General features: G+C 40.1%; 1 protein-coding gene across 3 annotated transcripts in view; it reads left to right on the top strand.

Moving 5' to 3' along the window:
- USP34 (ubiquitin specific peptidase 34) overlaps window positions 1–25,774 on the top strand; it is a 128,065-nt gene that overhangs the window by 34,608 nt on the left and 67,683 nt on the right. For 2 of the 3 annotated variants that reach the window (XM_084829326.1, XM_084829325.1), the window contains exons 6-19: window positions 909–976; window positions 2,478–2,670; window positions 9,892–9,953; window positions 12,218–12,299; window positions 12,411–12,503; window positions 15,536–15,661; window positions 16,174–16,303; window positions 17,322–17,357; window positions 18,715–18,845; window positions 19,484–20,115; window positions 21,565–21,779; window positions 24,198–24,313; window positions 24,395–24,522; window positions 25,546–25,635. In XM_084829326.1, coding sequence (XP_084685452.1) covers window positions 909–976; window positions 2,478–2,670; window positions 9,892–9,953; window positions 12,218–12,299; window positions 12,411–12,503; window positions 15,536–15,661; window positions 16,174–16,303; window positions 17,322–17,357; window positions 18,715–18,845; window positions 19,484–20,115; window positions 21,565–21,779; window positions 24,198–24,313; window positions 24,395–24,522; window positions 25,546–25,635 — 2,102 coding nt within the window. The remainder of the gene's footprint in view (window positions 1–908; window positions 977–2,477; window positions 2,671–9,891; window positions 9,954–12,217; window positions 12,300–12,410; window positions 12,504–15,535; window positions 15,662–16,173; window positions 16,304–17,321; window positions 17,358–18,714; window positions 18,846–19,483; window positions 20,116–21,564; window positions 21,780–24,197; window positions 24,314–24,394; window positions 24,523–25,545; window positions 25,636–25,774) is intronic. The other variant, XM_084829327.1, reaches the window with a different exon arrangement.

Raw genomic sequence — 25,774 nt, 5'->3', positions numbered from 1 at the left:
GAGATAGACGTTTGGCAGTGACATGGATCTTCATGAAATGGCTGCAGAGGGGCTGGGGAAGGGCATGGTTCAAAGCAGAGAAGCAGTGTTTCCCCTCTTCAGCGTTTCCCCTGCAAGCCTCCCTCTTTAATTGCTTTTCCATATGATGTGACAAGCATACATCTGGAACCTCAGCTAAGGGAAGAGCACCTGGGTGAAAGGGCTGCAGGATGAAGCATTAAACGTGCTCCCATCAACTTCAGATCATGTCCTCCCCTTGCTTTGCAAGTGGTTCAGCAGAAGCCAAGGCTCTGCCTTGAAATAATGTGTATGAAATGCTTTGAACATTAAAAACACTATATAAATGCCGAGTTTGTTGTTGGTTATGTTTTTGTAGGTTTCTCTTTTTTTGTGTGGTATAGTATGACATTTTTCTTGTCAGATTCTAGGGCATTGTTCCACTTGACTGGCCTTCTCTTCTTTGGGTTAATGGGAAAAGGCATCAGGAATTAGTTTTTGAGAAGGGATATTTCTTTCCTATCGCTTAGTATAGCCTTCCCCCACCTCGTGCCCTCTAGATGTGTTGGATGACAATTCATGCCATCCCTAGCCTGCAAGACTAGCCATGGTGACTGTGGATGATTGGAGTTGTAATCCAACATATCTGGAGGGCACCAGGTTGGGGAAGGCCGACTTAAGCAGGTGTTGTTTCCCTTCACACAATTCATTTTCTATCCTTCTGGCCTATGGCATCCCCGCAAACTGTCATTGCATTGTCCTCTTCCGCACAAACACATGTGTACAATGTATAAAAGCTCTAGGAAGAGAAAATCTTCTCCTTTTCACTAGGCAAGGTTCTGTGATTCTTAAACTCATGGTTTTAGTGACATTTCAATTTATACTGTTCAATGTTTGTATTTGTTGTATAGATCAGAATATGGCTGCACATCCCTGCTGTTATGCAACACATTATACCATTTAGGACCTATGTTATCAGGTATGTTTTGTAGATACTTCCCATTCCTAGGGTTTCTTTGTCAAAATGTGCTGTCAATTTCAAATTGTTCTGATGGTGTCTCTGAGGTGACAGTCATCAAAGGCTGATAACCAAACAGTATTGCCTGCAGTGATTTGATGAATGACAGGAATCGAATCAGTGGCATTAATATGAGTTTCGTGCTTAGTTTCTAATCATGGCTTTACACAGACTGTAGTACTTAATGTTATGTGTCTGTGCTCCTGTTTTATGCCATGTACCGTGATGGTACTGTACTTTCATTAAAAAAAAGTTCCAGTCTTATGTTTGTACTAAAAACAAAAAGGGTTTTGCAGGTGCTTTTTAAAATATAGTGCCGAACAATGCAGTGAATCAAGTTATTTCCTGTTAATAGTTCTTAGGAAAATGTTGGCAGCTGCTGAATGCTGTATCTTGCTATTTAAGACAAAAATAATTGTGTTTGTTCATACTTTTCAGCAGTGGAGACCAGTGGGCAAGTACTGATAAGCAGTGCAGGGCAGCAATGTTATAGAGACACGTTCAGATAAAGTGGCTGTTCATGTCTCAAGCATGTTAAATATTGGAAAATAATCTCCTGGCTCCAAGAGAAGCAAAAGATTCAGAGAAAATGTACTGCAAACCCAAATTGTGAAGAAATTATAATCTCTGCAGTAGCAAATAAAACACAAAAGCCTCTTTGAATTGCTGTGCTACCAGGAAGCTGTAGAACCCCTGAACATAATCTCCCATCAGCAGTCTTGATGGGTTTATAATATCCTGCCCAAAGCCATGAAATAGGAAAGGTTTGTCTAGAATCTGGAATTTAGACGTTATTTGAACCTGGTATTTGAGAGCCAGTGTGGAGTGAATGGATGGTCTGGTGGACTGAGGAGATTTGGGTTCAAACTCGCAGCCAGCCAGGAAGCTTGTTGGATGACCTTGGATGACTCAACAGGGCAGTTGTGAGGACAGAATGGGATAGTCGCAGGTATACTATCCTGAGCATTTTCAAGGATAGATGGAAAACAAATGTGATAAGTAAATTAAAAATAATCAAAACTATTGCCAGAAGCCGCATACAGACCTGGTCTTACTTCTGACTTAATCAAAGACTACTTCCCTTATTCTGTGTAGATCTGGGAGAGAGGCCCATCTTGTTGTCCCACCACTAGGGGAAGTACATCAGGTGGTGAGACAAGATAAGGCCTTTTCTGTGGTGGTGCCCTGACTCTGGAATGCTGGTGCCAATGTTTCTGGCATTTTGGCATTAGATTTGCCTGGGCATTTATTATAATTTAATGAATACGAGTGGATCTCTTTCGTTTACTGGTTTCTTTCTGCTGGTTGTTACTGTTTTTATAAGATGTGTTGTATTGTATTATTTTAATATTGTTACCTACCCTGAGTGTTTTGTTTTTTAAATGAAGGACAGGATATAACTAGAAATAAAGAAATAATTAGTAATGTGAACTTTCTTGTATTTTCCCTCCCTTTTGTTTAGGTATTTATGTAAACTGTCGGACCAGGAGTTAAGACAGAGTGCAGCTCGTAACATGGCGGATTTAATGTGGAGCACAGTTAAAGAGCCATTGGATACTGCCTTGTGTTTTGATAAAGAGAGTCTTGATCTTGCATTTAAGTATTTTATGTCACCAACTTTAACCATGAGATTGGCCGGACTCAGTCAAATAACAGTAAGATTCTTTTAAAAATAACTAAAATGCATATATGCCAAACTATTCTTCCTCTGTTCTTGAATAGTAAACTATACCCACTTGTTCAAACTAAGGCTTTGACAGCGGCTCCTCCACTGCCGATACTATTGCATTGAACTGCTTAGAAGGACACTTTGTGTTACACAATTGGGCTTGATTGGCACATGTAGCAGAATGAGATGGAAAAGAGGTGGTAGAGTTCTTAGGTAGAAGAATGGACAGTACAACTTCAGTCTCCCTTACACAAAGAACTCCCTGCAAACAGGAAGCTTCTCCTTGCTGTGCAGTTTTAGGGAGACATTTTTTTACATAGGGTAGCGTTTAAAACTGCTGCCCCTACCTGTAGTCTGAAATGGTAAGTCTACTCTACCAAATCAGATTTCTTACCTCCCCATTCTGCTACATGTGCCAATCAAGCCCAATTGTGTAACACAAAGTGTCCTTCTAAGCAGTTCAATGCAGTAGTATCGGCAGTGGAGGAGGAGGCACGATGACTGGGTTCGGACGAAATGCTGTGGGCGCCATCCGGAATGTTCAGCTCCCCCACTGTGGGTTGTTGTGTCATGCCCTTGCATAACCCATGGCATATTGAATATTCAGGATGGTGCCTGTGGGCGCTGCAAACAGTCCCATTGTACTACAAATATCTCCTGGGCTCACACAAGAGGGGTTCTGGGGAAATCCATATAATTCTTGCAGCTAGACTGTACAATACAGAGAATCTTGTTATGTTTCATTTTGCAAACACAGCACAATTTCAGGTGTAGATGTTATATTTCAAAATAGCCCTGTTTATTTTAACTGTGCTGTAAAGGAGCAGCATTATTTTCAAGGTCTCAATAAATGTATGGATGGCCAAAGTGTCTGGCACAGGCATCAGTAGTTAATGGTTTGTCTGGATAGAAGCAGGAAGAACCTCCTCTAGTACAGTAAGGCCTGCACTTCTCCTGCACTGCACTGCTTCATAATTCAGTAGCCTAAAAGCAAAATCACATCAAGGCATATGCACCATAGTGTATACTATAGTAACACTGTCTCAGGTTGTATCTTGACTGGTGAGGACACTTCTCAAACAAGTTGGCCACCACTGACATCACTGTGTTAACATTCATAAACCTTTTACCTTCACTAGAAGCAGTGGTGTTTTTTAGCACTTTCTTGCTTGAACAAAGATCCTGATTCATTTCTAGCAGTGTTCCTTAGCTGGTGTTGACTTATTTAAGGAAACTAAACCAAAAGTAAATCCTGCCACCTGATTTGTTTACTGTGCTGTCCATGGGTTACTTGGGATGTCTATAAATTCCATCAATAGAAAGGGGAGGGCTGGTATTCTTTCCCTTCATCATTTCCCCATTGGTAGTGTACACAGTTCCAGAGTAGAAGTTAGGAGAAGGAGAATTCTATCAGACAAGTATCACTGTTGGCGTATAGTGTTGGTGATAATTGGAGGCTCTTGTTTTGGTTAATTGGTTTGGGACATGCCCTGGTGTCCCAAAATATTATTTTAGGACCTAAGAATTTGAAATATTTTTTCTAGGCTATGTATAGTCGTGGATACCAGCAGTGGCAGGCATGATGTCAGCACCCAACATGGTTGGGCAACTGTCAGGGCCCACGGTGCTGATGCCTTGCCTGCTGCCCCCCACCCCTGGTAGTGCTGCTGCTGCAGACTTCCACCACCTCTGGGTTGATGCAGTGTAATCATCTGGGTGGCAGCTGACTGGCTGCCATTTTTTGTGCCCCACAATTCAGTGTGTGATACTGAGGCATAAATATGGCCACCTGGGTCCAACTCAGGTGATTACAGTGCCACTGTCAGGTATGTTAGTCAGGCTAGAGGAGGAGGATGGCAGTCATGGTAGGAGTGTGGCTGCTGCCCAGCAGACTAAGTGGAGAAGAGGAATAGCAGGTTCAGTCAGCGCTGCAGGGTGGAGGGGTGTGGAGAGTATATGCCAAGGCCCACTGAAGCATGGTGTTGGCCCTGAGCAGTGGTGTAGCCACATTGCCTCTAGCAAGTTCAGTTCTGTATGTGTCGTTGTATGTGACTCTCTAAAAACCACAGGCCCTCTGAGTGTAATAATTTTTGTTCACAGAGTGTCAACATTGTTTGGGGGAGAATTCTTCCGTTTGAAAACCAAGTCAAACAACAAAAAATTCAAAGAATGTGTTTCTGACATTAAACAGGGAATAGTTGAGGGCCAGCATTATTCTTCAGTGATCATATTTCTGAAGCTTATGAGGCCACAAGTGGAAAGATGTTGCAGTTAGGTACAGCGTTCACTGTTCATAAGCAGCTGGCTCTGTTTCTAGATTTCTCTTAGATGGCACATTACCAATTCCACAAGGTCATTTTGAGCAAATAATATCAGAACCAAGATTTATTTATTTTTTAAATTGCAATGTTCAGATTTTTCTCCAGCTGCACTACAGGATATGAGGCAAATAATAGAATTTTGAATGTTGGTTTTCCATTATGATGAGCCAGTTGATGCACCCTCAAAACACAAAAGCTAACAGCCCTTTGATCGCAGCATCTAATTACATTTGCCATCACTAGAAAAATTAATGGAGGAGCGGAAAGATGCGACCTTGCAAAGTTTCATAACCTTAGAACATTCTGGCATATAGTAAAAACAGGCTCTCCTATGCTGTTGTCTTCCACATCCGAGCTCCTTTTTTGCACCCTACATCTTCCACTTTCCCACCAGCACCACCAATCCACCACTGCCGTGCACTATCCAGCAGAGTATTCTAGCTGTTTATAAGGCTGCATGTAATGCACTCCCCCCTCATTGCAATCCTTAGGCTAGAAATACAGCAAAACTCTATATCGAATGCTTGTCTGGGAAATTTGCGTGTTGCCTCTTGTGACCCAAACATGAGATCCAGGCATGCTGGAGAACAGAGCATTTAAGCTCCAAAAGACAGTATTTGGTATTATAAACCTCTTCTGGGTTGAGTCCCCCCAAAAGGATTTTTTTCTTTTCTGGTTTTTTCCCTCTCCCTCCTCTGCTTTGGCCTGCTAGGTAGAAACACCCTAATTTAGAGATGCTCAAAAGATGGGACTTGAAGCATCTTCCTTCCCTTCCAATTACCCTCTCTTGCCTTTCCTCTGATAAGAAGTGTACGTTACAGGCTGGAGATGGTGGGGAATGATCCCCTTCAATCCCAAGCAATCATTTGGCCAGCCCACATTACAGTTTTCATTTTGGAATAGTCATGTTTTATTTGCCAGTAATAGGTCATACACACAAAACCTACCATATTGTTGATATACAAGTATTAAATAGAAGTAGTAGTAAGAGTTTAAATCATGATAATTCTATTGGGAAGGAATTGCTTGGGATAAAATTTTCCAGTATTTCAAATTAGAAATGAGCAGAAAAGTGGAATTCTGCCATGGAATTTGCTGACTTTTTCAAGAGTCATACATTTCTGCTTGGCCTGTCTGATGCTATTCTCTGTGCTCTCCCATACCTTCTATGTTGTAAAGGAGCTGAGATGTTTTTGCATGTGAATGCTTTGGCTACAGTCGCACTGCATCATGAGTTTTGAAATCCACAGACTACAAATTTCCTGATGCAGTGCAATTGTGACATATGATTCTTTGATTCTGTGCATGTATGCATGTGCAAAAACATTTGCGTCCTGTGTAATATACAGTTCCCAAGATATCCTTACACTTGTACAGGCCATTCATAGCTGTATTGCATCATAGACTTCGTAGTGTTCTAGTTGTTGCATATAAAGTTAGTAGAACTAGGGCAAGTGTGACAATACAATAACTTTTGCTTAAAGGCATAGAATTGGGGTTGGCATAGACATTTCCTCCATATGTGGTGTTTGGAGTGAGCATCAGGAATATTCTAGTAAAGTTATTCCAAGTTTAATTGAACTTTAGTTGCATCTGGGGGCATTTCTCAAATTTATGCCAAAGGAAAGTTCCCTAAGCAAAGTAAGCAATTGTTGAAGCTTCCCAAGTATTACTCAGGGCATAACAAAGAGAGGTTTCACCTGACCAAGCTCATTCTTGTCCTTGGCTCTGGGCAAGAAAGTAAAACAAACAAACAAACCTGCATGTATGACTGGGGAAGGTGGGGAAAGTGAAGTAGTTGATGGTGAAGGGGAGGAATAAAGAGGCTCATGCTGCCCTAGGAAAGACTACCTCACAGCTTGCAAACCCTTGCTTGAGAGATAGTGGGAAGGAACAGACCTCAAACAAGGCTATTGAAACAGTTGGTGTAAATGTAAATGAAATTGTGATGTGGTCTACTGTAATTATCTGGAACAACACATGGTTTGTTAGAAGACTCCAAAGATTTTTGTTTGCTTTTTCTAAGAGTCACAGTTGCAGTACTAAGAACCCTCCTGAAAACACTGAAGACAGACTAGCTTTGGCTGGCACAAATGCTTTTGGATGGCTGCCTATGTTTGAGGCATCATTATAGTCTGTGAACTATATGGAGCTGAACATAAAGGAGCGCCCTTAATGGGAAGATTCTTGAAATTGCAGTTGTATTAAGAAACTTAAAAGATGTTTTGAGATGGGATCCCTCTTCTTTACTGTAAAAAGTGCTTGTGCATTTGTGCTTGGTTTCCAGCAGTTGGGAAACATGATCATTTGTCTCCTGTGGTGAAATGGATTGTGAATACATTATTTGTAAAATCTAAGGCATAATCTGCACAAAGCATTGTAGCAGTGCATATATAACAACAATATTCTCTTGATAACACTGTTCAGGCTTTTATCCAGCTCTGACATAATTTGTTTCCTGTCTGAAAGCTCAGGGTTCACAGTTTTGCACCCATATTCAATAGTTTATTTATTTCTTTATTGTTTGTTTATAATTCTTCTGTGCTGCTTAACATATTAAAATCCCAAAGCAGTTCACATGAAAAATACAACATAATAATATAAACATAAGATAAAATAAATAAAAATATCGCAACAAAATAACAATAAAACAGGGCAGTAACATTAACCTTTAAAGCTGATGTGAACGAATATGCTTTCAGGAGACGTTTAAAACTTGCCACCATTTCTGTCTCTCAAACTACACATGGGAGAGTGTACGAAAGGGCGGGTGCCTCCAGAAGGCCTGCATTCATGCCATTACCTAGTGACTTTCCATTGGTTGCAGAATGACCAATAAGGTCTCCTCAGAAGATCTCTGGGTCGGCTGGGTGTATATATAGGGGAAAGGCAATCAGTTTTGCAACTTTAAATTCCTTAATCCCATAGGAGACATTTTACAGTTGGGGTGCACAACCTGCAGCCCCCAAGGCCTTAATTGCTCCCCTGACTCTCCTCCACCATGGAATTTCCCCTCCCCCACTGCCAATTTCCCATTGATTGTACCACTGTTGTAGCGATACAAGTCACTGTTTCCAGTGAGGAAAGCACATTCTGTTTGGGAATTGCTGGTGTCTGTGTGCATAGGTGCATGTCACCCCCAACTCCCAAGCTAGCATCACATGTCACCCTTGGGGCAGAAAAGATTGTGCATTCCTGTTTTACAGGATGGTGGAATCCATGGTTGTAACCTTTGGAGGCAATTCAAGACATATATATCCCTTCCTTACTTTGGACAAGGTGGGTCTCAGCCTCCAGGTTCACAGCTTCAGTTTTGATAAAACATTCTCCCTTTGCTTCTGGTGAACTTCATTGGTACCTGCTTAGAAAACTGGTGCTTCCCAAATGAAATGAAAACAAGCTACCGCGTCTTCTCTTTGCCAGGGTCAGCTTAAAGCAGTGGGATCTCTAGCCACTATTTCACAGTTCTTGGCTGGCCTTGCTAGCCAAGCCAGCACTTGTGGCCATATATTCTCCCCCTCCCCCCAGCTAATTGACTATCTGCCCAACAGCAAAAGCATGCCCACTAACCCTTCCTGTGATAAAAGTTGGTTGGGAGCATTTCAGCTACAGTTCCTGCCCAGCAAACAGACTCAAGAGTCTCAGTGCCATGTAATAGCTGAAGGAGTTCCCCCACCTTGATGAAAAGTGGATGAAAGCTTTCTTCTTTATCTATGGGAAAGAAAGGCAGGGAGAGTGCGGGTTTCACCTGACGCTTGGCACTGGAGCTCTGAGTCAGAGCACCGGCTGAAAGCCTTCCCCTCTCCTCTTCTCTTTCCAGCAGGAAAGAAAGGTGGGGAGAGTGGAGGTTTCAGCCAGTGCTTGGCTGCCCATTGCCAAGCAGCAGTTGAAAGCCTTGTCCATGGTCATGCTTGCCAGAGGGTGTGTTGTGCTTGCTGTGGCAAGTGTAAGTGCTGAATTGGTAGTAGGGGTAAAGTTTTTCTAAGTGGGTTAGGTCAGTGAGATCTTATTTTTAAAGTACTCAAAATAACCATGTGGGAAGAAGAATGGAAAAATAGTTCTGTTCATAATTTATATAAAATGAACTTTTTTTAAAAGGGGGAAGGAAGGAATCCCATATTGACTAACTTTTTAAAAGCTTGTACTAAAGTGTATATGTTGGGGTAGGGGATAGATAAATTGATTTTGGTTGTTTTTGGTACATAAGATGGTCCTGGCCGTAATATTGATGATATGGGACAGCAGTCAATAAGGGAACACTTCTGGCAAAGTCCAAAATATCGCTGAGTTTTATGTGAAGCATAAAAGGGAAAATAATAAAAGCTGATTTTAGCTAGAGATAGTGGATACTGTTAAGAGTAACAATTAGATTAATTTGGTGTGTGTTATTAGCTAAATATGCTTTTACATTATCTACAGTATCGTGAGTAGAGAGGAAAGGGCTTTTTTTTGCCTCAAAGACCTATTTGCAAGAGGCAGAACAATTCCTATTGAGATACTAGCCCTTTAATTCCAAGAGGGAGAATTTTGTAAGTGGCAAAAGCACCAACTCAGTTCCTTTGTTATAGCATTAATCACTAAGGGGGAAACTCGGCTATCTCTTACAGTTTTTGAGAACTTGTGTAATGAACCACATAATAATCTAAATGGGTCTGTTTCTCTGATACATAGCTGGTTAGTAAATGAGACTTCTTGGAACTCTGCTGGCCTCAGGTTGCAGCGGGAAACAGTTTTGGATGAGAGGTTTTCAGACTCTCAGTGGACTCAGTTATGGTTAGCCTCCCCACCTAAAACTGTTTCATCCCAGATTAGAGAGGCCTTCATGAAAGTTTTCCCGATATAAAGCTAATTTTAATTTATTTTTCTTTCTTGTTTTTAATCGGTAGAATCAACTTCATACTTTCAATGATGTGTGTAATAATGAATCATTGGTTTCTGACACAGAAACGTAAGTTTTTACTCTGAGTATTTCTATTTAATGTCATGCCTCATGAGATAACATTAGAATCTATACCTCCTCACCCCTAGTTCTGGGGTGTCATAATTCAACATATGCTAGCTCCGGTGTGTGGGCACTAGATGGCACTGGAAGGGGAGGGGGCGCTCTCTCAGGTTTCCCCAGTGTGGGTAGATTCTAATCAACAGGCATGGCTGTAAGTTCATGTGAACAGAATATCTGATATTCTGATATTGGACACTGACAACCACTTTTATCAGCATTCTTGACAAATGTGGCTATTCCAGTTGTCATTATTTGTTTCTTTTGTGAAATAAATGCAAATGTCTGTTTGAGGTGAAGATGAGGTTCTTTAGCTAATGGTTACTCCTGAATAACAGTAACTTCTTTACATTTATTACACAAATGTGTGTTAAATGCACTTGAATTCCTATCCCCTTTTGTTTTTTAAACTGTCACAGTAGTAGAGGATAGATAATAGAGATTTAAAATAGCAGCACCGCTGCTAAGTTTAAGTCACATTGCTATTCTTGGCTTAGGACAAGCAGCATCTCTCATGACATTCAGTAAAATGTATTAGTTCCCTTACAGTTGCGTGTCTAGAACAGGGGTGGTCAGACCTCAGGTTGGTGCGAATTTTTTGTTTGTTTTGTAAGTAGATCCCAGTGGTCACCATATTTTATTATTAATTGTTTCAGTTTATGTCCTGCCTTTCTACATATAGCACCCAAGGCAGCTCCAAATTCCATATAGCACCAAATTGGAACTAGTCACAAAATGGTGGCTTAAGGGTAGAATCAGTCACAATTTTCTGCTACACCCCATTAGCCTGCATGTGCAAGAGCAAATTTGTATTGGGTTTTTACAGATAAGGGATTCTAACAATGTAAAAATGTAGAGAGAGAGTTGCACAAAGACCTAGTAAAAGACATCCAATTAACAATCCCCTTTTATAAGTGCGGAACAGATCTACACTTTAGGTCAACTCATCTGTGTTAGAAAATATGAAGTGCTTATAATTTATTGACTTAACTGCTTACGTGCTTCTTTATATGCAGATACATAAACCATTTTAAATGACAACACCAGATTGTTGTCGTCATTGATAGTACAGCTCCAAGTTTCATTATATATGTGTGGATGGGGGGAGGGGAAATTTCAGTGGTGGGGTGGCTACAGGGCAAGGGTCAAAGGCTCACTCTTGAATACAGTAAAGTTTAAATTGCAAAAAATCACTGCATTTTAAAAACATTTGTTATGGTGGTGTTTGAAAAAATATTGAATAAAACTCAAAAATATAGAAACTCTGGAGGAAAAATTGCATATGGTCTGAAACAAAGCTGCCCTCCCTAAAATGATAACCTCGTTGTTGTTGTTATTCACACCTAAATATATAGACCTAAAGTAATTATTACTAAAACAGTATCAACAGGCATTTTCACTTGGGCAACAGACATATGTTGTGCTAATACAAATATTTTGGGAAATGCCTGAAAATTTAGCTGCCAGAACTGACATTGTTCACATGCATATTTCTTTTAAGTGCCAGCTGCCACCTTCTCTTGGCAGCTTGAGAGCAAACCTTTCCCCCACCCACCTCAGCCATCCCCACACCTCTCTCTTTATGTGCCTGTTAACGACAATTGCACGGCTGCAAACAGTTCTTTTCCAAAGCCAAAAGCGGTAGAAAGCCTCTTTGCCAAAATAGTCCTAGTCTGCCCTAGCATAGCTTCTCTTAGGTTGAGGGGAGGGAGGTAGCCCCTGGGTCCTAGCAGCTTTCAGCTTAAGAATCGCTTATGTAGGGACAAGGTTCTTTCTCCTTTGTGTGTGCTGTCCCTGCCATGCAGAGAGTGCTGAAACTAGTGGCAAATAGTGTTAGCATGGAGAATAACTACTGGATTCCTCAGCTGATTTAGCATAGCCATTCGAAGGCCAGCAGGGATTAAGGAAACTAGTAGTCCATTGTGAATCAACCAACAATTGAACAATGGCCCATGACAAACATTATGAGACATTTTAGTGTAATAGCATAGTTTGGTCATGTTTATAATCTGCCCTGTGTTTCGAGTCTGCTTTAAATTAATTTTAGCTATATGTAAATCAGCCATTTTCACTTTGTAAAAAACTAAAGCTTGAATATAGCTTGAATTTGGAGAGTAACTATAGTTGTAAATATGTAAGGAAATAATAATGGTCCCTTCTATAAGAGAATAATATGGACATATAATTTTTTATGCTGATGCTCCTTTATATAGGTCCATTGCAAAAGAGCTTGCAGACTGGCTGATCAACAACAATGTGGTAGAACATATTTTTGGACCAAATTTGCATATTGAGGTAAGTTTAAAATAAAGTAGTATTGTCTGTCTTTCTTTCTTTCTTTCTTTCTTTCTTTCTTTCTTTCAAAGTTTAGTTTCTAATACTTTTGTTTGTCTTACTGTTTTTCAGATCATTAAACAGTGCCAAGTGATTCTTAATTTTCTTGCTGCTGAAGGCCGGCTTAGTACACAGCACATAGACTGCATTTGGGCTGCAGCACAGGTATATTCTTAAGGAGAAGGGTCAAGAATGTGGTCTGGTTTGGATGTGATGTTAAACCATGGTTTAGTGCTAAGAGAATGGGCCAGTTCACACGATCATTGTCAGCCACCGTGGCTTGTTTAAGCTGCAGTATGTACTGGTGCATGCTGGTGCAATTTGCATAATTACCCGCCTGGGCATGGCTTGTTTTGTCATACAAATCCAGATAGTTTGGCTTTTTAGAGGGGGAAACAACCCTAACAGCCCATGGGTTAGAAGCAGCCCATTCTCTTAGCACTAAATCATGTTTCAGACATGGCTGGGCAGGTGATTATTTAAATTGTGCCTGGTACACGCTGCGGCTTAAACAACCCATCTTTGGGTTGCTTAGCTGACAATGATTGGCTGAACCAGGTCAATGAGTTGCAGCAAGGCTTGGGCTTGCACAATCTACCCCCCTCCACCTTCTCCTGCTTTGTGAGAACTGAAAGGAAAAGGGATTGAAAGCTTTCACTTTTGAAAAAGCTGCAATTTTCTGTTATGTCTGAACTCTGGAAATTGTAGTTTATTTTAAATTTGGTTAGTTCAGTCAAACCAAGATCTGAAACTACAGTTTGATTCTGGTTTATTTGAATTAACCACACTTAGTATAAACTACATTTTCTTGACTTCACATGCAGTGGAAAACTGTGATTTATTGAAAGTGAAAAATTGAAAGCTTTTAATCTCCTTCCTTTAATAATTCAGTTCACATTTTAATGTGAACTTACCTAATTCACAGTTGCTGAATCAATATGCAAGAAGAAATACAAGTTGATATATGCACTTTTCTGAATGTTGCAATGCTTTTCTCCAGTCAAAACATGCATACAGAAATTAGGGGAAAGTGTACAAAAATTGGGTATATTAGGGGAAATAAGGAACAAAAATGCATTATAAGGGAAAATTATTTGCCAAAAATATCAGGAAGAAATGAGTACAAAATTGATGAATATTCATGAGGAGTTAAATTTTGGTTCTCAAACTGTTATGAAAGCAGGAGAAAATGAACTTAAGATAGGAAAAATGAGAAACTGAGTGAAACTGAAATGGACTTATCTATCCCTTCTTCCTTCACACCTAAAAGAAAAGAAGTATCGGGGAAGGGTGTGAGTCTGAGACTCACCATGGCTTATTCGCGTATCGCTAACCCATGGCTTAGCATTATGTCTGAATCTGGCCTCTGTTTCTTGTATGTATTTATTTTATTGTTGGTCTGCTGTTCGCAGTATTGGTTTTCCTAGTATTAAAAAAACTATCATGAACATCTTTTTTGGATGAGAAATTGTCTTAGGCTGATATCCAGTGTTGCATGGGAAGACTTCCATTCATGCAGTGGAACTTCCTCTTCTCCTCGTGCAGCCCCCCATGTCTTCCCAAATCTGCTCTGGAGTGTCCCCCAAGCCTCTCGAGCAGATTTTAGAGGGACACAGGGGCAGGGAGCAGAATCCATTCTGCTATTGGATGCCATTCTGTTGGAGGAAGATGCTAGTTGGATGTCACACCCTGTATGTTAAATGCACGCGTACACCCACAGATTTTGAAATCATCTAAATTTGATTGATTTTCTTGCTTGAGAGAAAGTGTGCAATGCCCACTGTAATCCCAGGTGTTGCAATTCAATGATTCATTTATGGAGTTCATGTAGGTTCATGTTGGATGGATGGATGGATGGATGGGAAGGAAGGAAGGAAGGAAGGAAGGAAAGTTAGTTAGTTAGTTAGTTAGTTAGTTAGTTAGTTAGTTAACGGAACGTATAATAATTAGGTTTATTTTTTTATAGAGCTGTGTAGTAACTTTGTTGTTTAACTGCTCTTCTGGAGAGGTGCTTTGCCACTATTTAAAAAACAACCGTTGTTGTCTCATTGGAATATAATCACAGCCAATTAGTAATTTTATGGCCAGCATTATAGGTTATAACACCAGTTTTATATTTTATTTTAAGAATTTTTCTTTTATATAACAATTGCGTAGAACAAGATAATGTCCCACTGCTCACAATTCCTTAGAAAAGCAGTGTCCTTCCTTATTCAAAGTAGACTCTGCCGAAATACAAATGTCTAGATAGATTTTTTCAGCTTTCCTGCACTAATGCTAAATTATTGGGTTAGGCTTGCTTTTACTTTATTAATGACACATCACAATGATAAATTCCAGAAGAAAATTCAAAAATATTTATCACTGTAATTATTTATTAGGCCAACTCAATGATCATAAGTGCAAAGTTTAGAGTTTTCCAGAACTCATCATCAGGCAAGGTGATAAAAAAGCAAAAAAATGGAGGGAGGATAAAAAACTGACTGATATTCAAACCATGGAGTATAGATTGGTTAAAGTCTTAAGATGGAAAGTGAGAGGAGGCTGCATACATTCAAATTAGGCTGTCGCAGGTACTGAGATGATTTCAGGTTTTACCTGAGACCCTCTCAAGGGTTGCTGGGAAGAAAAAAGAAGGGTTGATCCCCCATTTTTTAAAATAATAAAATCTAGGTGTTATTCAGAACTATATCCTTAGGTGAATCACACAGGTTCCTTGGTAGGTGGAAAACAGAAGCAGAGAGAAACTAGTCAGTTTTTATATTAATAAATATGGAGATAATTTTAGATTATGTAGTAGGCAAAAAAAAGTCAATGGAAGCCAGATTGGGTCGTTTTAAAGTTCTTCAGATATCTAGTTCTTTATCATTTATACTCATTTTGTTATCTTTTATATAGGTTGGATCCAGACTTAGTTATGTTTAGAGCAGAGTAATTCCAGTCAATGAGACTTAATTTGGTCATGACTAGCTTAAGTGTCATTGATTCAGTGGGTCTACTAAGTTTGGATCCAGTCCATCGTTTCTAACAGTGATACCAAGGTATATTACCTTGCTGTGCAAAATATTTTAAAAGGCGATAGTGCTACATGAATGAAAAACTGGAATATGAATGAAGTTATTTTATTTTTTACAAAAAGCTTGTTTCATTTTCTCTGGACATATCTTTTCTCTGTTTTTTGTTTTTTTTTTTTGAAGTTGAAGCATTGTAGTCGCTATATACATGACTTGTTTCCTTCATTGATCAAGAATTTGGATCCTGTTCCACTCAGACATCTTCTCAATTTAGTCTCAACTCTTCATCCAAGTGCACACACTGAACAGGTAAAAACAAAGAATTTTAAAATAGTTGTTTTTTATGGCACATTCCACTGGGAGGTTTTGCTGCATATATCCTGTTGAAATTAATAGGAGTTCCACATGAATGCTGCAGAGGGAAGGTAAATGCCTGTGCATTTATTTCATATGTGTTGTGCCTATATTTGGTGAAATCCAACAGTGTCTGTCCACCAGTGGAACAGACACCACTGGTAGAATGGATTCACCCCTCCCCCACAGTGCTCCACACATCCCAAATTCTGCTCCAGTGGGTCAGGAATTCCTCTTGTGCAAGCAAGTCCACTCACATGATGTTGCCTATTGTCTCTACCTTTTTGTTATAGAAGGGTAAGCTTAAGTATCTTTTAAGGGTTTGAATTTGTCAATTTCAGTACAAAAGTCAACATAATTTTATAGAAATGTGCATTTTGTTTGTGACGTTTATTGTCACGCACTGGATGACAAAAATAACAAGTTCTGTTCTCTGTTAGAGTACTGCAATCTGCTTTTGTTTACAGACTTTATATTTGGCATCCATGCTCATTAAAGCATTGTGGAATAATGCACTAGCAGCTAAGGCCCAGCTATCAAAACAAAGCTCATTTGCATCTTTACTCAGTACAAATCTACCAATGGGAAATAAGAAAGGTGAGTGTGGATTTGCTTCATGGACTTAATAAAAGTAGACAAAACTTTATGGCTGATTTTATTACAAAAGGATTGCTAATTGTATTGCTTTGGGGATGTAATGTAGGAATTTCTCTGAGCAATATTTCAACTCTTGATGATTCCTTGCACATATTCAGGTAAAAATCAACCATGAAGCTTATAAATAGATATTCTTTTCTTACTTTGTTTTTTAAGGCGTTGGATTTTTTTTTAATCGCTTCTTTCCTTGTCCAAAACAGGTGCAATTATACATAAATAATTGCAAACATTATATTACATTGAAAAGGTTGCAGTGATCAGGACTGTTATATTGCTTATCCCAGTGTCCAATAACAATATCCATTTTTCCATGAATATACTGGCAGTGTTTAGCCAGTCATATCTAGGTTTAATAAGCCAACATCTGAATGAGCCTTTTGCCCACACAGGCAGCCCCTTCACTCCTTCCTTCATACCAGGCAGTTCCTAATTAACCATAGTTTCCCAGTTCATACTAAACTAGTTTAAAACCATGGTTTAATATCTTTGCTTGTTTTGAAGCTGGTAACCATAGTTTTCTGATTCAAATGCAACAGAAGATTAATTAGAGGCTTCCTGGTTTGATCTCACCTTGAAGGGAGGAGTGAAGGGTGGTCAAAAGACCTGTTCATATCTCAGCTTATTAAGTGGGCCATTGTCTGTCTTCCCTTACGTAAACAAAATTAGTTTTAGCTCTGTTGCTATTTCCAAAGTCTGAAGTATCAGTTGTGCATAGCAGGAACATGCAGGTTTTTTTCTAATATTAGGCTGTATTCATTTTAGAGGCAGTTAATAAACATGATGAGTTTTATATTTATTATTTCAAAATGTTCTTAAATAGCCCAGTGTATATGAACATACTATATAGAACAGTTAGTTATTCCTTGACCACTAATTTGATATATTACTATTGAGCATATATTTTGTTATAAGCTAAGTTACTTAGAGTGTTCTTCCTCTTTTGTCTCTTTCTCTTCAGAGGAAGAAGAGCTCCGAAGAGCAGCTCCATCACCATGTAAGTTACTGTAGAAAGGCATTATGATATCAAATATAACTTTGGTGTAATGATTAGCTCCTAGGTCAGGAACCTCTGTATGATCTCTCACTTTGTCCAGATGTTTTCTTAGGTAGAGGCTGAAAGAAAGTTAAACTTTGAGGCACTTGACAAGTTGAAATATAAATACGTAGATGTGCATATGGTATATTTTAGAAGATTAAATTCCAGCCAGATTTGTCAGTAGTACTGTTGAATACCTCTTTGCAGGAGGGGGTTCTTCCCTCTTGCTTAAAAGTGGTAATTAGACCTTTACTAAAGAAACCTTCCCTTGGCCAAGCAAATTTGTCTAACTATAGGCCAGTGTCAAATATACTATTTTGGGGTAAGGTGATTGAGAAGGTGCTGGTGTTGCAACACCAGATGCATCTGGAGTTCAGGTAGTGCAGACTGATTTCAGTTGGGCTTTTGGCTGGGATATGGGGCTGAGAATGCTTTGGTCGTCCTAGTGGATGAGCTATGTTGGGAACTGGATAGGTGGAATGCAGCTGTATTGGTTCTCCAGGACCTCTTAGTGGCTTTCAGTGGCATCAGCCATGGTATCCTTCTGAACTACTTGGTAGGGCTGGGCCTTGGGGGTGCTGTTTTGCAGTGGTTTTGGTCCTTTCTCTCAGGACATGTCCAGAAGGTGGAGTTGGAGGATTACCATGGCAGTTGTCCTGTGGTGTCCCATAGAGTTCTATCTTGTCTCCCGTGTTGTTTTACATTTATGCGAAACCACTGGGAGAGGTCATTCAGAGCTTTGGAATAGGATGCTGATGACACCCACTTCTATTATTCTTTATCACCCAACATCAAAGAATTAGTTGAAACCCTTGAACATTGCCTGGTTTTGATAATAGGCTATCTGAAGGTGAAGAAGCCAAGGTTAAAGCTAGACAAGATGGAGGAGGTATTGGTCAGTAGAAAGTCTGACTCAGGGATCAGGATTCAACCTGTTCTGGAAGGGATTGCACTCCCACTGAAGGATCAGGCTTGTAGTTTGATCCTATACTGTCCCTGGATGTTTAGGTGGCAGCAGTGGCAAGGAGTGTGTTTGTCCAATTGTGCCTGGTATGCCAGCTGCAAGCCTTCCTGAGTTGGTCTGTCTTGCAACTGACCTTGGTCTCAGACCTGGCTCCTGCTGAGTCAGAGAGATAGGCTGTGTGTGGAAGTCCCCTTGTTGTTAAAACTAGAGAGCAATAGTATATCTGGCTATTGACAGGGATTGCAAAATTGGCTGTGTTGGAGACTTCAAGCAAGCACATCCATCCGGCATTAAAATTACTAAAATATTTTCATTTACATGGAATAACTTAAACAGTACTTCCTGAAATAGGGTCACCTGCAGCAAGTCCTCAAAGCAGTGACAACAGTGATACTCATCAGAGTGGAGGAAGTGACATTGAAATGGAAGAGCAGCTGATTAGTAGAAATAAACATGTCCAGCAGCGGCTTTCAGATACAGAGGTAACATAGTCTTTTTTTCCCTCTGATGATGGTAGCGTCAAAAGGCAAATTGGGCTAATCAAACTAGTTAATGACCGAGTTCACACAATCAAAACAAGTCACCATGGCTTATTTAAATAGCTGGCATGTGCTGGGTGCTATTAGCCCGAGTACCCACCTGGGCACAGCTTGTCGTATCATCTGAACCTGGGCAGCATGGTTCATTTGAGTGGGAAGCAACCCTCAAATAACTGATGGCCTGTTGTGGGGTTATTTGGGGGTTGTTTTTCCCTCAGACAAGTCATGCTGCCTGGGTTTGGATGACACGACAGGTTGGGCAGGTAATTAGGCCAATGGTGCCCGACCCATGCCATCAATTTAAACAAGCCACCATGGTACCAGATAAAGATTTGGTACCAGATAAAGATTTTTTAACCCCTTCAAGCTGTTGCGTATTTTTTATACCAAGTGTGTTTGGAATTTATTTCTGCAGTGTGCTGCTGTTGCCGTGTTTTAACCCGTTGCTTGTATTCTTGCTGTTTCCATTTTCCATTTTAGTTTTTAATTGTAAGCCACCTCAGAATACCAGTTAGCATTGAAGGTACAGGATATAAATTTTAGAAATGTTTGATTTTATATGCTTTACATATTTCTTTTAGGAATCAATGCAGGGAAGTTCTGATGAAACCGCAAATAGTGGTGAAGATGGCAGCAGCGGGCCAGGTAGCAGCAGCGGCCACAGTGATGGATCCAGCAACGAGGCCAACTCCAGCCATGCGAGCCAGTCTGCGGGGAGCCCAGGCAGTGAGGTACAGTCAGAAGACATTGCTGATATTGAAGCTCTCAAGGAAGAGGAAGAAGAGGAGGAGGAAGACAGAGGCCATAATTCCCAGAAAAACGGCCGGAGTGCAGAGTTACGGAGCCGGAAAATGGAATCTCAGTCGGGCATTTGCTTGGGAGATGTGCAGGCGGCAGCAGAGAGAGGTGGTGTAAGCAATGGAACTGGAAATGACCATGTTTTTAATACTGACTCTGTGCCACCAGTGGATAATAGAATTAGAATGCTAGACCCCTGTTCACACACAGAGGATACAGATCATGATATGACTGGAGACATGAGTGCTGCTCATATATCACAAGGCTCTCAAGATTCCTGTATAACACATACAGGGGATTTCCTTGGGGAAGCGATTGGAAATGAATTATTTAACTGTCGACAGTTTATTGGACCACAGCATCATCACCACCACCACCACCACCATCATCACCACCATCACCATCATCATGAAGGGTAAGTTATTTGTGGTGTATATACATTCTGCTAAAAGAAGATCTTGAGTTCTGTGCCAAGGCAACCAAGTTCCATACCTTGAAAAGCTGGGTTTTTTGACATGAATAAATTATACAAAATAATAAAATTTACATGCCTATTGATTATTTTGAATTACTTTTTCTTTGATAGTCACGGAAGAGGTACAGTGACCTGCGTTGAGCCCAGAAGTTTGTCTGACCACTCAAAATCCCAGTGCTTTATTTTACTGGTTTTTGACTTTTCACCAGCACTGACTACATCATTTTGATGTAGTCTCATTAGCAATAAGGACTAGAAACATTTTTTAGAAATTGAGTCTGAGATTCTCAGGGTGCTGAGTTTTTCTGTGTCAGATATAACATCCTGACTGGGTTTGGATGATTGTAGGGGGGGGAGAAGCTTCTTCCCCTGTGACTGCCATTTGCATAACTATGCGTGACACTGTGCATGTTGCCGTGTCATCCGAACCTGGTGCGGTGCATGGAGCGGGTGACTTCTTACCCACCCCACAACCCATAGCTTGTAGTAGGGGTGTTGATGGTAATTATGCAAATGGAGGTCACACGTGGACGGCATTCTTTTCCCCCTCTGATTGTCCGAACGCAGCCTCTGTGTTTGAGCACAAACAAGAGGATTACCTGCAGCCCTGATTTCCTGACAGTTTAAAGGATAATAGATTCTCTTTGAAGCCAGATGTTTCTTGCATCTTTTCTATCCTTGTTACTTTCTTAGTGCATATTTTACAAAAAGTGTTGATGATTGAACAATGTTTCTCAGCCTTATTTAATTAAAGTTTATTTAAATTATATTGTATGTTTTCCTTAATGTACAATCTGTTACTTGTCCCATTTATATGGAAACGTACCAGCTGTTGTGGGATGGGGGGCAATGCATCTTTGCTCTAAAAAGAAGATGAACATAATTTAGTACTTTAACATGCATATATTCAAGTATGATTTACCAGGATTGCAAAAAACAAAACAAAAAAAGAATTTTTTGAGAATAGTAATTCATGTAAACTTAAGAACTATTTGTGGGGGTAAAATATAATGTATATTCTCACTGTGATTTGCAGTACTTGGAGCAAAACAGTCCTCAAGTTGCAATTCCAGCAAATTCTGCCTTTGCAGCTATGAAGAGGTTGTTTTGCTCTGGAGACTGGTGGTCATGCAGATGCTTACATAATGTTTCCATGAAGAGCATGTATTCAAAGCGTGTTTGGTTTTAGTTTTATTGTGTTCATGTGCATCTTCTCTTTCCACAGTACCTTTTTATCAGGAAAAAAAGCTTTTTCCTTTGACCAATATGATTCCCCACCCCCACCTCGCATCTTCCCTATGTTAAAGTGCTGCTCTTCTGTAGGCCATTGGGTTTGCAGAGACTGAAAGCTATAGTTTTACTTAGCTTATGCTTGCCTGTATCTTACAGACACATGGTTGATGACATGTTAAGTGCTGATGATGTCAGTTGTAGCAGTTCCCAAGTCAGTGCAAAATCTGAGAAAAATATGGCAGATTTTGATGGAGAAGAATCTGGCTGTGAAGAAGAACTGGTACAGATTAATTCACATGCTGAACTAACATCTCATCTTCAGCAGCACCTTCCAAATCTTGCTTCCATTTATCATGAACATCTCAGCCAAGGTAAGAGCTAGTAAAAAGGACAGCAGTGCTTTATTCCAGCCAGCCCACCATTAAAAGAGGAAGCAAAACAGAACCAAGTAGCATGTCCTTGGTAGAGATAAGTTCATAAAAATTACTGACTTCACTGGTTACTTGAATCATGATCTAATGAATGTTCTAGGTTCTCCATCTCTTTTGCCGTCATGTTCCTCTGTCTTTAACAGCACCCTAACACACAGAAATTTGACAGGCGAAGCTTTTCACACGCATGTCAGGAAAAACACCTGCTCAGTCTCTTTGTGTCCAGGCTGATGGTGAAACCACAGAAGCAGTAACATTAAAATATGTGGCAACCCTACAGAAATCTCCCCACCATCACCATGCTTAAGCAATGCATTTATTAAAATGATTTAAGGAAAAAATGTTATAAAAGGGGCAACAGGTGAGGGGGGAAAACTAGCATTTATTGACCATTATTACAATAATAAAATCACCCTTTTACAAATCCTGGAAAGCACATCAGAAATGTAAAGGCTATAAGGCCTTTTTCAGTCTGCCCCTATTTTGATATCTTCCACTGAAGCCTTCTTTCAGATGCTTCCATTATTGGTGGTATGGGTATTCAACAAGAAAAGAGGGCTTTTTTCAGTGGTGGTGCCCTGAGCTAAGGAACATTCTCCTTTGAAAGGCTTGTTTGGTGCCAATATCACAATCTTTTTGGTGCCAGACAAAAGCGTTTTTGTTCACCCAGGCATTTGGATCCGTTTCAAGTTATTTTTATGGGATTTGTTCCAGATTACCAAGTCCCATTGATTTCAGTGTGTCTACTCTAAATATGCACAACCCATAGACTGCTTAATGATTTTATTATTTTTGTAATGACAATTGACTCCATTCTGTCCTGAAGTAATAAAAAGGATGAAGGGCAATATGAAAATGTTTTTTAGATAACAATAAAAAGCAGATAATAAATCTTTGGGCCAGCTGAAGGAGTTGACTGATCCTTGGCTAGCCTGCTGATTATGGTATAACTTGGCTAGCTATAAGAAATGTCTTGTGACGTCCAGGCAGTAGTACTTTGTGGAAGCTTCCCTGCCCGCATTTGAATGAATTCTGGTCTGCTCCTATATTTCCCTTGACTTATTTACACGCCTGCAGTAACATCATTCGCTGTTCGAGCAAGGAGGCATGTTTTCACTGAAAATAAGTGTAGCATGACAGCATTTAGGGATTATTAAAAGGAAATGGGTATAGTTGTCTAATCTGCCTAGAAAAGAGTCTCACTCAAGCTTTTGTGGTGGAACACTTTTTGGTGGAGGGCAGCTGCTAAAGGCTGGGCGGGATTGCACTTACACCTCCAAAGTCCATCAGATGTTTTAATGTGCCTGGGGTTGAGCTTCTAGGTGCCTGCGTTATAATAGTTTTGAGGACTCCTTTGCTGCCTCCTCCCAATTCACTGTAAGCATAACATCTGATTCTGCGCTAAAGAGATTATTCTGTCATGTTTAAGTCCTGCATTCTGTAGCAGGTCTACATTTATGAAGGAAGCTGCATCCAGTCCATGGTTACAGACTCATATGTTCTGTGGATATGGGAATGATATGGGAATGGGAATGATCCCATTCAGTGATACTTGGAGGCACAGAGACTCCACTGCGCATATACAGCTTGGCTACCAACACAGGCTTCCCCGTTCATTTTAGTGGGAGGTGCCAGCTTGGAGTATATCCAGGGATGGATTCAGAGAACTGCCCCTCTATTGAAGTGGAAACTTGTGCACACAGTTCTGTGTGTTCAGTGGGGCAAATACAGCCTCTGGATCAGGAAAACAGTCTTTAATTGCATTACCATATAACTTGCTTTTTTGCAACAGGCATCTGCTTTGTTTCGCTTCGCTTGTGAACCAGTTTCATGTCCACATTAGATACCTTTTCCAGCCACACAACTTTGCAAGCAAATGCAGACATGAAGTACTTTTGCAGTTGTTGTTAGATTTTCCAGTGCAAAATGTTAATCTGTTGGTACTCTTATTTGTTGGCAGTACAAGTGGGACTGCTTTGTTGTTTTTTAAATCAACCATACATCAAAAAGCTATGGTGAAAACTGTACTTCAGTACCAAGAATGAAGGAAAGAAAAAAACTCCTATGTAGTTTGCACACCACAGTGGCAGGTTATAAATGATAAAAAAAAATGTTATGAATGATAAAAAATGTTGAAGAATCCCCAACCACCTGACTGTCCCTTAGTTAATAGTATTGACTGTGCATGTGCATGTGTCTGTATTGGGTCCCCCCACACCCCTAGGACAAGTTTTCGTAAGTGAATTGTTCCAATTTGTAGGGTTGTGTTTTTAGAATATTGACAGCTGTTCATGAACGAAGTCCATTCAAATCAGGATACACGTACCACATTTTTAATAACACTTGTCTTTTGCTCAGGGCCAGCAGTTCATAAACACCAGTACAACAGCAACGCAGTGACAGATATTAACTTGGATAATGTTTGTAAGAAGGGAAATACCCTTTTGTGGGATCTGGTCCAGGATGAAGATGCAGTAAGTGAAATATCACACAAAAATATTTGCCAGATAAAACGTAATAATAAGTGGCAATAACTTTTCTCTTACTTGTCCTAGATTCATCTTTCTGAAGGTTTGATAAATGAAGCAGAGAAGCTTCTGTGTTCGTTAGTGTGTTGGTTTACTGATAGACAGATTCGAATGAGATTCATTGAAGGGTGTCTCGAAAATTTAGCAAATAACAGGTAAGTGACCTTGAGCCGCACTTCAGCGTTTCAGTATTCGTCCATTTGCATGTGTCTGCTAAGTCTTGTGTAACAAAAAGCTGCTTTATCTGAAAGCGGGTGTCTTATCTATAATCCAGAGAATCTCGTGAAGGGCAAATCTGGTAGTGGCTGCTCACCATCAGACTCTAGTGCCTGCTCTACCAGTCACCCCTTCCTCCTCACAGGTTCTTGGAACTCTAGAAGAGGAGACCGTGGTGTTAGAAAGGGGCAAGCGTACCTTGGGTTCTCTGAAATTGTATTTCCCACACACAGCTGGTGCTGCCCTGCATGAATTTAGAGCGCACTGCAGATTGTTCTTTGCCATTTTAGAGGACTAGCTTTATGCAGGACAGTGGCACCAACCAGGCCAAAAGCAGCAAGTGAGAGTCATATGCTGCCTTTGACACAGCCAGCTGCCTTCAGGAATGTACTTTGGAATTCCCTCTTGACAGCGCAAAAGACTCTAGCTTTATGGTTCTTGCACTCCACTGCTTCTCACCCTTTTTAACCTCTAGACCTAGTTCCTCTTATTTCCCTGTTCTTCCCTTCTTGCCATTCACCAACTCTGCTCATGCCAAAAAACAGTCTTCCAAATCCTGCAAATAAATAAATGAAAAAAGACTCCAGCACGTTAAATTAATTTCACAGCCAATCCAGGAAAACCCCAGCATGAACTCGCTGCATACATGGGGATAGCTTCAGCCAGTTTTCTAATTGCAGGTGCAGTTTTCTAAATTTTCTAATTTAAGCTGCTGCAATTATGGAAATGACTGCAGATTGTCCACATTTAAGTTGCTGGTTCATCCATGCAGTCATGTACCTGAGTTCACAGCCACATGGAGAAAAATAAGTGTTCTTTGTTCATGAATTAGACAAAGGCACTTTTTTCTCAATGTGGTTGCATGAACAATTGTAATTTAGCGGCCATAAACGTTTGAAACCATTTCACCTGTGTTTCAAGATGTTAATCTATATCAAGTCATACTTTGTTTCTTTCCTTAGATCAGTGGTAGTTTCTCTTCGACTTCTTCCAAAATTATTTGGTACCTTTCAGCAATTTGGGAGCAGTTATGACACACATTGGATAACAATGTAAGTACAGTGTGCCCATCAAACTAGAAGAGGGTAATTGTTGAGGGAATGACATTTAAGTGCAGTTTATAATGCTTTAACATTACTCATCCCTTGGCTGCCCCTTCCAGTTCCTTAGCAGTTTTTTAAACAATAAAAA

The sequence above is a fragment of the Heloderma suspectum genome, chromosome 1, assembly GCF_057233095.1.
Source record: "Heloderma suspectum isolate Gila_16-S chromosome 1, 16-S_ref, whole genome shotgun sequence".
NCBI lineage: Eukaryota > Metazoa > Chordata > Lepidosauria > Squamata > Helodermatidae > Heloderma > Heloderma suspectum.
Note: the sequence above shows the minus strand (reverse complement) of the source record. Positions and strands in the feature narration are given on the sequence as shown.